The sequence below is a fragment of the Schistocerca nitens genome, chromosome 7 (genome assembly GCF_023898315.1).
Source record: "Schistocerca nitens isolate TAMUIC-IGC-003100 chromosome 7, iqSchNite1.1, whole genome shotgun sequence".
NCBI classification, from domain to species: domain Eukaryota; kingdom Metazoa; phylum Arthropoda; class Insecta; order Orthoptera; family Acrididae; genus Schistocerca; species Schistocerca nitens.
Window position 1 is genome coordinate 267,261,606 of NC_064620.1, and position 16,873 is coordinate 267,278,478.

The 16,873-nt window shown below is 39.0% G+C and overlaps 1 protein-coding gene across 1 annotated transcript in view; it reads left to right on the top strand.

Annotated features, from left to right (window-relative positions):
- The first annotated feature begins 12,782 nt into the window (after positions 1–12,782).
- The window catches only part of LOC126195401 (uncharacterized), a 152,931-nt gene continuing 148,840 nt past the window's right edge, over positions 12,783–16,873 (top strand). The window contains exon 1 of the mRNA XM_049933994.1: positions 12,783–14,355. Within this exon, the coding sequence (XP_049789951.1) occupies positions 12,961–14,355 (1,395 nt within the window). The 5' untranslated portion in view covers positions 12,783–12,960. The remainder of the gene's footprint in view (positions 14,356–16,873) is intronic.

A 16,873-nucleotide genomic window follows, 5' to 3' on the forward strand; every position in this document is an offset into this window, starting at 1 on the left:
ACATATTCAGAAGCGTTCTGTAGCTGGTTTCGGTGACACCGCTGTAGCCCTGCAGGGATTTGGATGACATAAGAACAATGTCCAATAGCTTTTGTAACTACTCTGCTCTCTCAACAATGTTTCTTTCCAAAAACTTTATGGAAGACATTGTCTTGCATCTGGAACTTTGTCCGACCTGATGGAAAAAATTGTTTCCACAATGACTGTAGGAGATGCAACAGATATGGTGTCTACGATTGTGCAACAAAATTTGGAAAGTGCTAAGGAAGCAAAAACTGTTGCACTCTCAGTTCAAAAAACAATGTCCAAATGATGACAAGTAAGGAATGGAATTTCTCAGTCTGACTTTTGAACGTTCAGACGAACTGTTCATCTTCACTGTTAGACTGAAAGTGTAAACGTGCAGTGGTCACGTGGTCTATGCCTTGGCAGCACAAAACTGTTGGAAATCAGCGGATGTAAACTGTAGTCCATTGTCTGAGACAATGGCTTCTTGAATCCCTCCAACGGAAAAAGAAAGAAAAAGAAGACAAAGGCAGTAATGTACTTGCAGCAGTTGTGGCTGTCATGGGGACAAGAAAAAGAAACTTACTGTAAGTGTCTGCCACTAACAACCATTGTGTGTTCCAGAATGGACCCGCGAAATCAATGGGGATGCATTGCTATGATTCGGACGGTTGTGACCACTTGAAGCTTTGCAGTGAAGCTGACTGGTGTTCCTCACAAACTTTGCAGCGTGAGTGTTTTATACAATCTGAGCGTCAATTCCCTGCCAAGTACAATGTTTGGTGAGTTGCTTGGTGCGAACTATGCCCCAATGATCTTGGTGCAATAAAGACAAAACTTCCTGCTGTAAGGAACGAGAGTTTTTTTTTATGCAAGAGCAGAACACCAGACCACACAGCTAGCAATTGACGATGCTTGAAGTAGTGATGCGCAACTGGGTGGTGAATTTTTTTCCGACAGCGTGGCCATCCATGGTGGACATATTGCAAAACAACCTGAATAGCTGCACCAGTAACAGTTGCTGTGGTCACACGCCAAAAATTGAGAAGTAGTGATGCACAACTGGGTGGTGAATTTTTTTCAAATTGCGTGGCCATCCATGGTGGACATAGTGCAAAACAACCTGAATAGCTGCACCAGAAACAGTTGCTGTGGTCACACACCAAAAATTGAGAAGTAGTGATGCACAACTGGGTGGTGAATTTTTTTCAAACTGCGTGGCCATCCATGGTGGATATATTGCAAAACAACCTGAATAGCTGCACCAGAAACAGTTGCTGTGGTCACACACCAAAAATTGAGAAGAAACTTTTGAAAACTTTCAAAATCCTGAGCATAAGTTTGAAAACATGACTCTTCAGAACAATCAAACACTGTGCTGTACCAACTGATAACAGAGACAAGAAGTCAGCATTCGAATGTTGCACAGCAGGCCAATACAATGAATCGCACTGATAATTAGATAATATCAGAGCCCAATATCACAATTTTTGTTCTCTCTGAGGTGGAACAGGCTTGGCAGGAGTGAACAAGACCATCAAAGGTGAATGATCCGTCAGCAAAAATCACTTCCGACCATACAAATACTGGTGCAATTACGTAACATCATAGATAATGGCAAGCACCTCTTTTTCAAGCTGACTGTAGTTACACTGCACTTCGTTAAGAGTTTTAGAGTTAAAAGAATAGGTCTGTCAGAAGAGCCAATCTTATGGGAGGGCACAGCTGCAATCTACACCTATTTCTGTACTTTGCAAACCACTGTGAGGTGCATGGCAGAGGGTACATCCCATTGTACCAGTTATTAGAGTTTCTTCTTGTTCCTGACAGTTTGAATGCCTCTGGGTTTGCTGTAATTATTCTAATCTTATCTTTACAATCCCTATGTGGGCAGTACGTAGGAGATTGTAGTATATTCCTAGAGGAATCATTTAAGGTTGGTTCTTGAAACTTTGTTAATAGACTTTCTCAGGATAGTTTGTCTATCTTCAAGTGTCTTCCAATTCAGTTCCTTCAGTATCTCTCTGACACTCTCCCACAGATCAAACAAACCCGTGACATTTACCCTGCTTTTCTCTGTATACGTTCAATATCCCCTGTTAGTCCTATCTGGTATGAGTTCCACACACTTGAGCAATATTCTAGAACCGGTCACATGAGTGACATTTAAGCAATCTCCTTTGTAGATTGATTGCACTTCCCTAGTATTCTACCAGTGAACCAAAGTCTACCACTTGCTTTACCCAAGACTGAATGTATGTGAACATTCCATTTCATATCCCTGCAAAGCGTTATAACCAGGTATTTGTATGAGTTGGCCGATTCCAACAGTGACTCATTGATGTTATAGTCATGTGATATGAAGTTTTTCACTTTGTGAAGTGCAAAATTTTATGTTTCTGAACATTTAGTGCAAGTTACCAATCTCTGCACCATATTGAAATCCTATCAAGATCTGACTGAATATTTATGCAGATTCTTTCAGACAGTACTACATTATACCTAGATAACTGCATCATCTGCAAAAAGCCTGATTTTACTATTACTATAGTCTGCAAGGCCATTAATATACAATATGAACAGCAAGGGTCCCAACACATTTCAGTCGGCACAACCGAAGGTAACTTCTACATCTGACTGTGACACTCTATCCAAGATAACATGTCACGTCCTCCCTACCAAAAAGTGCTCAATCCAGTCACAAATTTCACTTGATACAGCATGTGATCATTCTTTTGACAATAAGCATAGGTGTGGTACCGAGTCAAAGGCTTTTCAGAAATCAAGATCCAAAGCTTTCAGTATGTCATGTGAGAAAAGTGGGAGTTGGGTTTCACATTATCAGTGTTTCCAAGCTGTGCTAGTTGGCACTGATGAGGTCATTCTATTCAAGGTACATCATTATGTTTGAGCTCAGAACACATTCTGAGAGTCTACAACAAATTGATGTCAAGGATATTGATCGGTAGATTTGTGGATCACTTCTACTACCGTTCTTGTAGATAGGTGTGACGTGTGCCTTTTTCCAATAAATGGGCATGGTTTTTTTGTTCGAAGTATCTGTGATAGATTATAGTTAGAGGAGGGACTAACTCAGCCATAAATTCAGTGTAGAATCTGACAGGGGTTCCATCATACTCTGGAGCTTTGTTCAATTTTAATGATTTCAATTGTTTCTCAGTGCCACTGACACAAATACTTACTTCATTCATTTTTTCAGTGGTATGAGGATTAAATTGGGGCAATTCTCCTGGGTTTTCCTTTGTAAAGAAACATTTGAAAACTGAGTTAAGCATTTCAGCTTTTGCTTTGCCATCCTCATTTTCAGTTCCTGTCTCATTCACTAGGACTGGACACTTACCTTTGGTACCACTAATGGCCTTTAAATACGAACAGAATTTCTTTGGGTTCTGTGGAAGAATGCTTGACAATATTCTGCCATGATAGTCCCATAAGATGGTGCAGCTAACATGAAAGAGTTAGCTGGGTCAAAGTGAAGCAAACATCAGTGCCTTAACAATGTGTCCTTTAGTTGATGAAATGTATTCTGGCATTCTTTGGATCACACAGAAGGCACATTTTTCAGTCGTAACCAATTGAGCAGTGTAGCAATTTGCATAGCATTAGCAATAAATTTTATATAATATGTGAACTTGCCATTGATTGACTGGAGCTCCTTAATGTTATGAGTCACTGTCAGATCTCTGATCACAGCCAAGTGCCATATGGTAAGATGAATACCCTATGCATAAGTACATGACCTAAATAGTTCAGTTCTTCTGGAGGAAGGAGCAGGTTTCTTTGTTGCACTTTAAGTCAGCTACAGAAAGAACTAGAAACAAGCCATGTAAATTTGCTAAATATTCAGCAGGCATGTGATCCACAACTACAATATCGTCCAAATAGTTAGTAAAAGAAGGGACTTTTGCTGTTAACTGTTCCAGGAACTGCTGAAAAATTAGAAGGAGTCAAAGCACTTCTTAACAGTAGTCTGAAATTGAAAGGAACCTAGGAGAGTGTTTAAACAAAGCATTTCTTGAACTGTTCACCCGGTGGTAACTAAATATGCTTCATGCAAATCAGTCTTTGAGAAGCATCTTTCATGTCCCAGTCTGTCTGTCAATTCCTCTGGATGTGGAAGAGGAAAGAAACCATGACTATTTGTGGGTTTACTGTTGCTTTCAAATCAGCACACAGATGTAAACCATCTGAAGGCTTCATGAGAATGACCAAGGGGATGCCCATTGTTATGCAGAAATGGGTTGAATAAACCCATTGTCTTTCCATCTTTGCCGTTCCAGAGCAAATTGGTCATGTATTGCATCGGGACGGCCCGTGCACGAAAAAATCACAGCTACACATTGTCTTACACAGTGACGTGCCCCAAACGTGTTTGAGACAGTTCCTTGTACTTACTACACAAGTTAGAAACATGAGTGTGAGGCACCAAAATGCTGATTTGTAATACATTGTCTTGTATGCACAAGTTGAATTAATCATGTTTGCACCGATTCTAGAATTGAGTACTGAAATAAAACTCTCTTTGCCACTCCGTTAAACGTTGCAGGCAAACTACACATGCTGAGGACTGGAATTTCTTGTCTGCTATAGGCAGACAAAATAGTTTGTGCAGGCTGTTGCTTGAGATGAAAAAATTGAAACCTTGCTGCTGTGACATGGGCCTGACTGTCATAGTGTTTATATGTTTTCCTGACTGTAGTAAGGGCAAAATTTATGTGCAGCAGCCTGTGGTGATACTGTTTGGCGAGAAAGTCATGATGTTAGTTGCTGAACACTGAGAAGCAGGCGTTCAGTCTCCTGTGCCTGAAGAAACTGAGTAATTTTGGGTAGAGATATTTCCTGTGGTGGCTCACACTTAGAGAATGCTGATACGATACACAAAATTTGAGAGCAGAAAGCTGGCAAGACCAGGTGGTAAAAACAAGTGCATTCTTGCACACAATAACTGTACATCAGGCGAGGCAAGTCTAGTTTACCACTAGTGTCATTGCCATTTGTCATGCTGGGTGAAAATACACTTACCAGTATGATGATAGCTCACTTTATTACGGTAGAGGTAGGAATATTTACTTTAATTGGAACTACCCGTCACCACAGGAATGTTCTGAGTATTTACAACTATCTCTCAATATTAAAGTATCGCTTGATACAGGCAAATATATAAGACTCTTCAGTTGAAGTATGATTGACATAATGTTCACATTAAGTGTTCTGCCTGAAGCATTTAATACAGAGGCAGCCGTAGATGATGCTGTCATCTTGATTGGTGACTGCGAACTGGGGCATGCACTCTTCTGCGCAGCTGTAAGTAGACCATCAATTTCAGTGGTTTAACAAAGCTCTAGGCGGCATTTCTCATTTGTTGGTGTGGCCTGCAGCAACTATTGTTTTCTGTGGTTTTGTTGCAAGGTGCCAACATTGATTTGGCACCCCGTTCTTTGGATGACATCACAGCTATGATGACATCACGATTACTAATCCCTGTCTATATACTGTCACTATTGATAAGGTCAGACCTGTTCGTAGCTACAAAGACAGCATCATGTTAATAAGACAAACTGGTTTCTTCAGTTGTTGCCAACTTCTAAATTCTCTTGCACTACAACTTGCTTCTGCAGGCTCTTTAAACACACTTGCGTCTTCTTCATGATAACTCTTCTATTTTTCACTGTCCATTTTACTGGACAATAATGCCACTACCCTTCTAGTTTTCTTGGGTTCAAAGACAACACCCTTAGCCTGAAAAAAATTATGATTCAGTTCACACTCGTAAGTCATCAGTAACATCAGAATAACTATAAAAGATTCCTGGTTTTGCTTTTTCTACCCATTTCCTTTGCCAGTCTTTCAGATTGCAAACAAAACACTGTGTCCCAAAAATTTGTAGTTTATCTATCTGTCTTGTCTTTTCATTGAATACCTCACAGGGTGTTCTGTCATTCATGCAGTTTGTACCAGTTCCATTTCACATGTAAAAAAGGTATGTGTATCACTTCTGTCACAAAGGCTTAGGCAAATGCTGAGCTAAGTGATTTTAGCTAGTTCCACAAAATTCTGTTTGTGTGCTCAGCACATCCATTCTGCTCTGGAGTATAAGAACTTGTGACCATGATCATACGTCATTTCATTTGATCAAGTGTTTGACTTCAGTATTGTCAAATTGCTGTCTGCCATCACATTGAAATGCTTTTGGTGATTGTTCATCGAAAATCTTTACACTACTCATCAATTAGAAAATCTGCAGGCTTATCAGACTTCTGCCTGAGCATTAAATGTGTATTGTATAAAAATCACAAATAAAGCACAGAGAATGTTCAGTTCCCCTTAGTGATTTACTCTCCATAGCTCCACACAGGTCAGCATGAATTACTTCTTTAGATTGTGTGGCATGTTGCTGTCATGACTGAATGCTGCTATGATGTGATGCTGCTTCCACTTAACACATACTTTACAAAATTCTTTGTCAAAGTCTTCAGCTTCAACACCACATTACTTCAAGAATTGTTTACATGAGGTTTGTTCTGATGAGCCAAACATTCATGCCAAATTTTGCAGTGATTCCTTCGATGCAAGGAAGGTAACTCCAAAGAAGCCTTTAGTGTCAGAAGCAATACATCAGTTGATCAACAAAAGGAGCAAGTACAAAAATGTTCAGGTTATGACAGGAATACAGCAATATGAATGACTTAGGAATGAAATAAATAAGAAGTGCAGGGCAGACAAGACGAAATGGCTGCAGGAAAAATGTGAAGTTATAGGAAAAGAAATGATTGTTTAAGGACTGACTCATTGTATAGAAAAGTCAAAAGAACTTTTGGTGCAGTTAAAATAAAAGGTGCTAACATTAAGCGTGCAATGGGAATTCCATTAGTGAATTTAGAAGAGAGGTAGGGTAGGTGGGAAAAAAAAACACCGGTCTCTGTGACTTGTCTAATCAAATGACAGATGAAGAAACAATAGCCAATAGGGAAAAGATATGGCATCCAGTAACCTGGAGCAGCGCACAGCACAGCACTCTCTTTGCTGCACTTTTGATGATGTCAAGCGCAGTGCTACAGTTCTCATCTCTGCACAGAGCCCATTAGGAATACCTCAAGCAAATAAAATGAACAACCACAACAGAACATGCTCCGTAAAAAACATTCATTCATAATAAAGAGAGTTCTAACTCCTGAAACGACTTTTCCAGTCACCTTTACCAAATTGCACAACTATGTACACTTGTTAATTTATATATAAAGCTAATATGGGATTTTACTGTTAATCAGATTGTTTCCTTTTTTGAAATTCTTACCAATAAAATAGCAGAAAATCTCATATCCTCTCTGTGTGTAGAATGTATGAGACTGATGGTATACTATCAGACTTTTGGAAAAACACCATCTACACAATTCTGAAGGTACCAAGAACTGACAAGTGTGATAATTATTGCACAGTCATCTTAACAGCTCCTGCATCCAGGTTGGTGGCAGGAATAATATAGAGAAGAATGGAAAAGAGAATTAAGGATCTGTTAGATGGCGATCGGTTTGGATTTAGGAAAGGTAAAGGCACTAGAGAAGCAGTTCTGACATTGCGGTTGATAACAAAAGCAACACTGAAGAAAAATCAAGATGCACTCATAGGATTTGTTGATTTGAAAAAGCTTTTGACAATGTAAAATGATGGAAGATGTTCGAAATTCTGAGAAAAGTAGAGAGAAGGTATAAGGAAAAACTAGTGTATACAGTATGTATGAGGGCTGTTCAATAAGTAATACAACACTTTTTTTTCTGAAACCAGGTTGGTTTCATTTAGGTGTCCAATACACCATATTATTCCCAACTCTTTTGGCTGCAGGACCCTATTTTTCTACATAATATCCATTCAATGTGACAGTCTTATGCCACATTACTGGGAGGGCTTATATGCCCCTGTGGTACCAATCTACTGGTCGATATCGAAGCTGTTTCTTGCTGCATCAATAACCTCCCCAACATGCACATACTGTTTGCGACGGGGACCATCCTTCGTTGGACCAAACAGATGGAAGTCAGAAGGTGGAAGATCTGGGTTGTAGGGTGGATGAGGAAGAACAGTCCAGTGAAATTTTGTGAGCTGCTCTTGGGTGTGCAGACTTGTGTGAGGTCTTGTATTGTCATGGAGAAGGAGAAGTTTGTTTTGCATTTCTATGATGATGAACATGCTAAAGTTGTTTCTTCAGTTTCCTAAGGGTTGTACAGTTCACTTCAGAGTTGATTGTTGCATCATGAGGGAGGCCATCAAACAGAATAAACCCTTCAGAATTCCATGCCATGACTTTACCGGCTGAGAGTGCACCTTTGAACTTTTTCTACAGAGCAGAGTTGGTGTGGCACTGTTCTATGAATTGCAGTTTTGTTTCCAGTTTGAAGTGATGAACCCATAATTCATCGCCTGTGACAATGTTTGACAAAAAACTGTCACAATCAGCCTCGTAATGTGCAAGCAATTCTGCACAGGTGGTCCTTTGTTGCTCTTTATGTTCTTCTGTTAGGTGGTGAGCAACTGAGCCAGCACACATCTTTGAGCACACCAACTGGTGGATGAGTGTGTTAGCTCTACCAGCAGAGGTATTAAGCTGTGCACTGTATGGAGGCTTTTTGAGTATGCCTGTTGACAGGATACAATACCAGATCATGTACCCCATAACCTGCACCATGTATATAGTTAGAAAAAAATTGAACTGGTGAGCACATCCTCACAGAAGCTAAGAGCAAGTAAATGAACTAGGTGATTAGTTAATGGATTTCAGTAATTTTATGCTAAATAGTCTAAGAATACAGACAAATTAAAAATGTTGTTAAAATCATGAGTTTGGAATTGTATATGGAATAAAAAAGATGTAGAGATGAGAAATCTGTACATCTGTAACTTGTCAACATCCCATTTATACAGCTGTGTTGAAATTTAAATGGTACATTGATTAAGAAATTGGCTGTCGCAGAAGAGAAGAGCTTTTGAGAAATAAACAAAGTGGATCAGTGAGACAAAATACATATATGCTGACAGGTTTACATTACCACAGGAAATAGATGGTACCGTGGGAAGTATGACTCTGTGGAGAACTTACTCGTTCATTACCTTATCAGTCCAACTAATTTTCAGTATTCTTCTGTAGTACCACATCTCAGATACTTCGATTCTCTTCTGTTCTGGTTGTTCCATAGACCATGTTTCACTGCAATACAATGCTGTGCCTTTGTTTGATACTAGTAGGCTCTTGCGGCCAGGAATTCCCTTCTTGCCATTGCAGGTCTTCTTTTTATGTCCACCTTGCTCCATCCATTGTGGTTTATTTTGCTGCCTAGGTAGCAGAATTCCTTAACTTCATCTACTTTGTGATCATCAATTCTGCTGTTAAGTTTCTCAGTATTCTCATTTCTGCTACTTCACATTACTTTCACCTTTCTTTGATTTAGTCTCAATCCACATTCTGTACTCATTATAGTGTTCATTCCATTCAACAGATTCGATATTTCTTCTCCACTTTCACTAAGTGTAACAACATCATCAGTGAATCTAGTCATTGATATCCTTACACCTTGAAATTTAATCCCGGTCTTTAACCTTCCTTTTATTTCCATAATTGCTTCTTAGACGTATAGATTGAACAGTAGGGGTGAAAGACTACATTCCTGTCTTACACCATTTTTAATCCCAGAGCCGGCCGTAGTGGCCGAGTGGTTCTAGTGCTTCAGTCTGGAACCGCGCGACCGCTACGGTCGCAGGTTCGAATCCTGCCTCGGGCATGGATGTGTGTGATGTCCTTGGGTTAGTTAGGTTTAAGTAGTTCTAAGTTCTAGGGGACTGATGACCTCAGATGTTTAGTCCCATAGTGCTCAGAGCCATTTGAACCATTTGAATCACAGCACTTCGTCCTTGATACTTCAGTCTTATTGTACCCTTTTGGTTCTTGTACGAGGCACATTCAGTAAGCAATACAACACATTTTTTTCTCAGTCAAGTTTGGTTGAAACCAAGAAGATTTTGTTGTGGGCCATTGTGGGATATTCCCACATCAGCCCCTATAGTTTCATGAGCTTTCGATAAGTAGTGTTGCGATATGTAGCCTTTAAAATTGGGTCTAAAGGGCATCGGGGTCTTCCTTCCTTGTACTTACCTAATCCGATGAGACCAATGACATCGCTGTTTGGTCTCCTTCCCCAAACAACCCAACCCTAAAAATGGATATGTAATGGAGGTGCTTCCAACTAGAGGGTTTCTTTTGGCGGGAAATCAGAACATCACAGATATTCATAGGCACTTGCAGAATATCTACGGAGACATAGCAGTGAACAAAAGCTAGTGAGGTGCTGCTTGTACCAGATACTCTTGTTCTTCAGATTTGTAAACTACTTTTTGCTTCTTTGGCTCGAAGACCTCTTAAGTAATACAACCCAATATTTTATCCTCGATGGCAGATGTTCATCAGAGACAAGGATATCGTCAGGACTGCTCCAGGGAAGTGTGGTAGGACCACTACTATTTTCTGTATATATAAATTATCTGATAGATAGGGTGGGCAGCAATCTGCAGTTGTTTGCTGCTGATGCTGTGACATGCGAAGGTGTCATCATCGAGTGATTGTTGAAGGATATGAGATTACTTAGACAAAATTTCTAGATGGTTGATGAATGGCAGCCAGTTGTAAATGTAGAAAAATGAGAAAAGCAAGTTAATGCAGATGAGTAGGATAAACAAACCCATAATGTTACGATACAGGCATCAGTAATGTGCTGCATCTGAGCAAATTGTTGCAAAGTAATATGAAACGGAATGAAATTGTGAGAGGTGTGGTAGGGAAGACAAATGGTCATCTTTGGTTTATTGGGAGAATTTTGGAAAACTGTAGTTTATCTGTAACGGAGACACACATAGAATGTTAGTGTGACCTGTTCTTGAGTAGTGTTCAAGTGTTTGGGATCTGCACCAGATTGGACAAAAGAAAGACATCAAAGTAGTTTAGAGGCAGGCTGTCAGATTTGTTACCAGTAGGTTCAAACAACATGCAAGTATTACACAAATGAGAACCCCCGGAGTGAAGACAGAAGCTATTTTCGGGAAACGGTATTGAAAAAATTTAGGAACCAGAACTGGAAGCTGACGACAGAATGAGTCTAGTGCCACCAACATACATTTTGTGTAAGGACCATGAAGATAAGAAAAAATAGGGCTTGTAAGGAGGCATCTGGATAGTCGTCTTTCCCTTGCTCTATTTGTGAGTGGAACAGGAAAGGAAATGAGGAGTAGTGGTTGTACAGGGTGCCCTCTGCTATACACCATATGGTAGCTTGCAGAGTATATGTGAAATGCAGAAGTAGATACTCTGGTGTTCCTTATTTCTATTCAGTCTATATCAATACTTATGTTTTACTGTGGAGTGCCCTTGCTGCTCATGATGATGATGATGATGATGATGATGATGATGATAACAACAGTGATGGACATTGATACTTCCAATTTCCTTTATGTTTTTAATAGATCTGCTGTTATGTAAAACAGTCCGTGTCTGAGTTATTCTGCAAAAAGTACTTCTCTCCTCCAGTTATAAAAACATGAACTAGCGCAATGAGTGAAATCTTCTCCAACCTTTGTGAACTTCCCCAGTGTTTAAGATTGCAAATCGTCCTGAATATTTTGTTAACAGCTGTGGCTTTAAAATTGCTACACGTCTTTTTATGGGATTGCCCTTGTTTTGTATGGTATCACAAAAAATGCAAATTGTTCTGAAGTCTAAGTAGATACCTATTTTAATTGTAGTAAACATTCTTGAAATTTTCATTATTTCTACAGTTTAAAGTATTTGTGCAGAAAACCCCCGTGTGGTATATACTAATTGTATCTTTCATTAAATAATGTATGTTAATTGTGTGATTGTTAGTGTATTTAAACATTATATCCATTTACTACTAAAAACTATGATGTTTATGTTGCATATGCATGTATGATTAAAATCTTGTTTTACAGAAGTGGGATAACTACAGGTCTGGATTCTTCAGCCCTAGAAACCAGCAAAGTGAAAATGAAGCTTTTTCAGATGAAAGTGTATCAAGAATATCCTGGAGCTCACCATCTAGCAGTGACAGTGATCTTCACTCATCAGAGAAACTACCCAGGCTAAATTACCTTCAGAACCACCGTGTAGTGACCAGACTTAATTTTGATGACTGTGTCACCACAAAACATAAGACACCACGAAAGAAGCGTGCAAAAGTTAGTCGTTTGTTTGTGAAACGTGAACAATCTGAGCCTATTGTTGATATTGAGAACCAGAGGAGGGGCTCAATAGCAATGAGCAGTGAGATGTTACCAGTTGCTGTTGCAAAAGATTTGTCAGATGGTCCGCATGTGGATTCAATGAAGAGTAATGACATCAGTTCAGAACCAAAGAATGATTGTCATATTGAAGAAGAATCAGTCAGTGTTTTCCAAAACGATAGTCATGATTTGAGTATGACCCATACATTAGAAATGTCTAATGAACATTTTCAAAGGAACATAGAGAGAACAAAAAATGATAGTATACATTCTTCATCTGGTTTTCCCCAATCAACTTCAGAAAGGTTAATAAACGCAGGAAATGAGTCCCAGTATGCTCACGGTCATACTGCGTCACCTAATTTAAAATGTTCAGGTGCATTACAAAATGACTGTGGATCTCCTGTGCTGGATGTTGTGTCGGGAAGACTGTCAAAAGACTGTGCTAAAGAAACAATTGTGCACGTGCCTCTTAAAAGGAAAAGTAAAGTTGAGGAACTAGTAACAAAGAATTATGAGGTAGGCAACAGTTGTCTGTCACTTGACCATGAAGCATCATTTCTGGATGTATCAGTGAGTCTATTATCAAAAGTACATTCTCACAGACGAAAGGAATCTTTGGTAATACCAGAAGAGGAGCAGCATGACAGGGTTATGGGGAAAGATTTTTATTCAGCAAATGAAGATGTGCGCAATATGTGTAATGTCAGTGTGAAAGATACTGTTAGATTGTCCCAGTCTCCTGTACTTAGCGTGGAAGCTAGAACTAATTCTCGTAGAAAACGCATGAGGCGTTGTAGTGAGGGTAAGAGTGCAGAGCAGTTAGTTAAGCTACCAGTGTCACCAGTTCTTAAGACAAAAGCAGTAACTACTTCCCACAGGAAGCGACAAAAGTATTATAGCCAGAAAGGGGTAGAGGAAACGGTTGGCCCTTCACAATCACCAGTACTAAAGAGAGAAACAAATGCTCTCCATTGGAGGGATTTCAAAAGATCGAAACACAACAAGAAAGCCAAGGAAAATGCAGGAAACACTCTACATTTAAGTACTAGACCCAACATATTGACTCCGGGAAAGGAGTCTCTTGTTTCAGATAAAAATAATGTGTGTAAATTACTCAATTCTGACTTGAAGTTAGAGATGAACACAGAAGACAAAAAGCTTTCATTAAATTGTGAAATCTGTGCTGTACGATCTGAAAGCAATTTAATGCTTAAAACAGTTACTACAGACTCTGTTAATTTTTTAAAGTCTGTACAGGCACAGGTATCGATCCCCAGTGAGCTAAAGGATGGTAACACTACTCTAGATAGACATAGTCATTTCAGCTCTGCTCCTCAGGAGTATGTTCCTCCCCCTGAAAGCAATAGCACTGAGTACACACAAAAGTTAGAGCAGAACAGCTCAAGAAATTCTCAATGTTTAAATGCACATTGTGTTTCACTTGCTGCAGAGGACTGTGATGGTACTTGTGCTGTCGATGAAAATAACTCAAGCGGTATTCAGTTTGTGCATAATGAAGAGTCTAACTCGGAGCAGTCAGAACCTCTGCAAATCTCATTTCTCTCTCAGAATAACTCAAACTTACCAAGAGAGCCATCTGTCACACAGACTGATAGAAAAATATTTTATCATTTGAATTCAGCTTTAGTCAACTCAAACCATGATTTTCCTGCAGCTTACAACGAAAACTTCAGCCAGAATTTTACTCCAGATATTTCGTTTTTGACCCAAAATCCAGATTTAAAGTACAGCCCTCTAAAGCCAGAAAATTCCATCAAATTATTGACAATATACAACAGGAGTTCAGAAGCTGTATCTCCAAAATTGTGCCAGAGTACACAAGATGTCAAGAAACCTGCAAAACGCAAGCGTGTGAAACCTGTTATGAATCTGAAATGCATTAGAACAGTACAGAAAAAAGAAACTGAAGATGAAAGTTATCAGGCTATTTGTAATCAGCAGTTCCCATCTTCTTTTGTGACTATAGAACATACATCGTCACAAGAAGAAAAGGGGAGATCCAGCCAGAACATGCAAGACTCACAGGTTTGTAAGTTTTTTTTCCTGTTTTTGTATTATTACAACTGAAGAGCATGTGGGTTAAAAATTTGCTACCTCTCACAATGTAATCACACCAAACTTGGTGTATAGCTCTGTGATAACAGTTAATGAGGTACAAGGGCTATTCAGAAAGTAGGGAACGTTTCCGCCTGGCGCTGCTAGGCACCCACCAATCATATATATTTTGGTATGTGTGTGCTCGACAGCTCAGTCGGCATCCATCTGTCACAGTTGGAAAGTCTCTGCGCGTCTGGTTTTTTCGATATTCGAATTTGAAATGTGCGCTGCAATCGAAAATCCCGCCAGTTGGGAGGTGCGGTGTGAGATTAGGTTTCTGTTGGCAAAAAACCTAAAACCTATAGAAATTTATCATGAACTGTGCGAAGTGTATGGAAACAACGTAATTGAGTGAATGCTCCATCTGGAAATAGTGCATTTGGTTTAAAAATGGCCGAACCGATATTCATGATGAAGAGAAGAGCGGACGCCCGAGCATTGTGACTGACAATCTTGTCACTAAAGTTGATAAAAACCGTCGCTTCACAATGATAGACCTTTCGCTTTCTTTTCCACAAGTTTCACGGACTTTATTGTTTGAAATTGTCACTCAAAACCTAGGCTAACACAAATTTTGTGCACGATGGGTGCCCAAAATACTTACAGAGCACCATAAAGAACAGCAAATGGGGGCAACATTGAAATTTCTGGAGGCCTACCACAAACATAGTGATTCATTAATGGATTGAATTGTAACCGGTGACGAGACTTGGGTGAAACATGTCAATTGAGAGACAAAATTACAGTCGATGGAGTGGGGGCACACAAGGATGCGGAACTCCAGCAGGTACGACTCACTGGCTGAAGTCTCAGGCCACAGAATTTTATGACGAAGGTCCTTCAAAGCTTGTCCACTACTATGATAAGTACCTCAATGTGTTTGGTGACTATGTGACAAAGTAGTATGTCAGTCACTCTTTCAGATGTATATAATAAAATGTAGTTCTTGTACTTAGTTTTTTTTTTTTTTTTTTTTTTTAAATGCTGAAACGTTCCATACTTTCTGAATAGCCCTCATATTAAGAGAGAAAAATGACATCTAAATTTTTTTTATTGACTGGGGAAGAATTCATGTTTCAGTAACCATGAAATATGTCTGTTTGAAACAAAAATAAAACAAAATTGTGTTAAAGTTGAGGATGACAATACTTTCACCGAAACATTAACCGTATTTGTGAGCTTGAGAATTTTCATTTATTTCTGCTTACAAAGAGTTTTATTGTAATATTGTCCATCTGGAGGATATGTGGTAACATGGTGAAGTGGAGCAGAGAATTGGTGTTGTAATTTTTAAATTAAGAGGAGGACTTCATGTCCAAATATTATTTTTATTTTTTTTTCTTTGTTTTATATTTTGATCTTGAGTGCTTTTGAAGTGTGTTTTATATTGGGTTAACTTGGACAGCCAGATGATTGAGCTTGACTCCCAAAATGTGTTGCTGTTCATTATGTTCCTAATTTTAGTGATGGTATGCTAAAATCTTTAAAATGAAAAATTCCATTTACTTTGGTCATGGCTCTATTTCTCAAGTTAACATGCAATGTTGGCTAATGTCAGTTTTTCAGTTGTACACATGAATGCACAATCTCAAACAGTTAAGCTGTTCACAACACATCTCAATGTAAGTGTTATTCAGGTACACTTTCATATAGAAAAAGTAATTCCATGGACCTAGAATGGTGTTCAGTGATGGTTTCAGATCATGTGAATACTATATCTGGATTGTAAGGTTGCTGCAGAAATGTGGATTGTAACTTGGCTAGAAATTATTCAGTTTCATCAGCTAGTAAGTTGGTGCATTGTCATTGTGGGACAAGATCCTATGCAATGCAGTTTTGGTTTAGCAAAAAATGCTCCTGATTCTTGTTTATGCCTTAGAGAGTGTCAAAAATCCATTCTAAAGAATACAACAAATCCGTGTCCTAGACATCTTACCCTTCCATATGCCACACTCCTGTGTAACTATCTTTAGATTTTATTTTGTTTATTATACTTGTCTCCACCTTTCTGCTTTGTGTCTGATGGGAGCTTTGCATCTGAGTGTTGAGGGATTGGATTTTAACATTCCTATAGTCATGTAAGAGTGTTAAAATTTTTTTTGTTTAACTAAGGCATTTGATTGTGTTGATCACAAAATATTGCTCTAGATGTGGACCATTATGGAATACAGCGAGTGGCTCACAATGGGCTCACCTCTTACTTTAACAACAGACAGCAAAAGCTCATTCTTCACAGTGTGGGGCACTCCTGTTCCTTATTTGTATAAATGATATGCCCTCTGGTATTATAGGTAATTCTAAAATATTTTTGTTTGCTGATGACACTAGCTTGGTAGTAAAGGATGTGTGCAACATTGGCCCTGTTTCAAATAGTGCCGTTCAGGATGTAAGTTCATGGCTTGAAGAAAATAAACTAAAGCTAAATCACAGTAAGACTCAGTTTTTA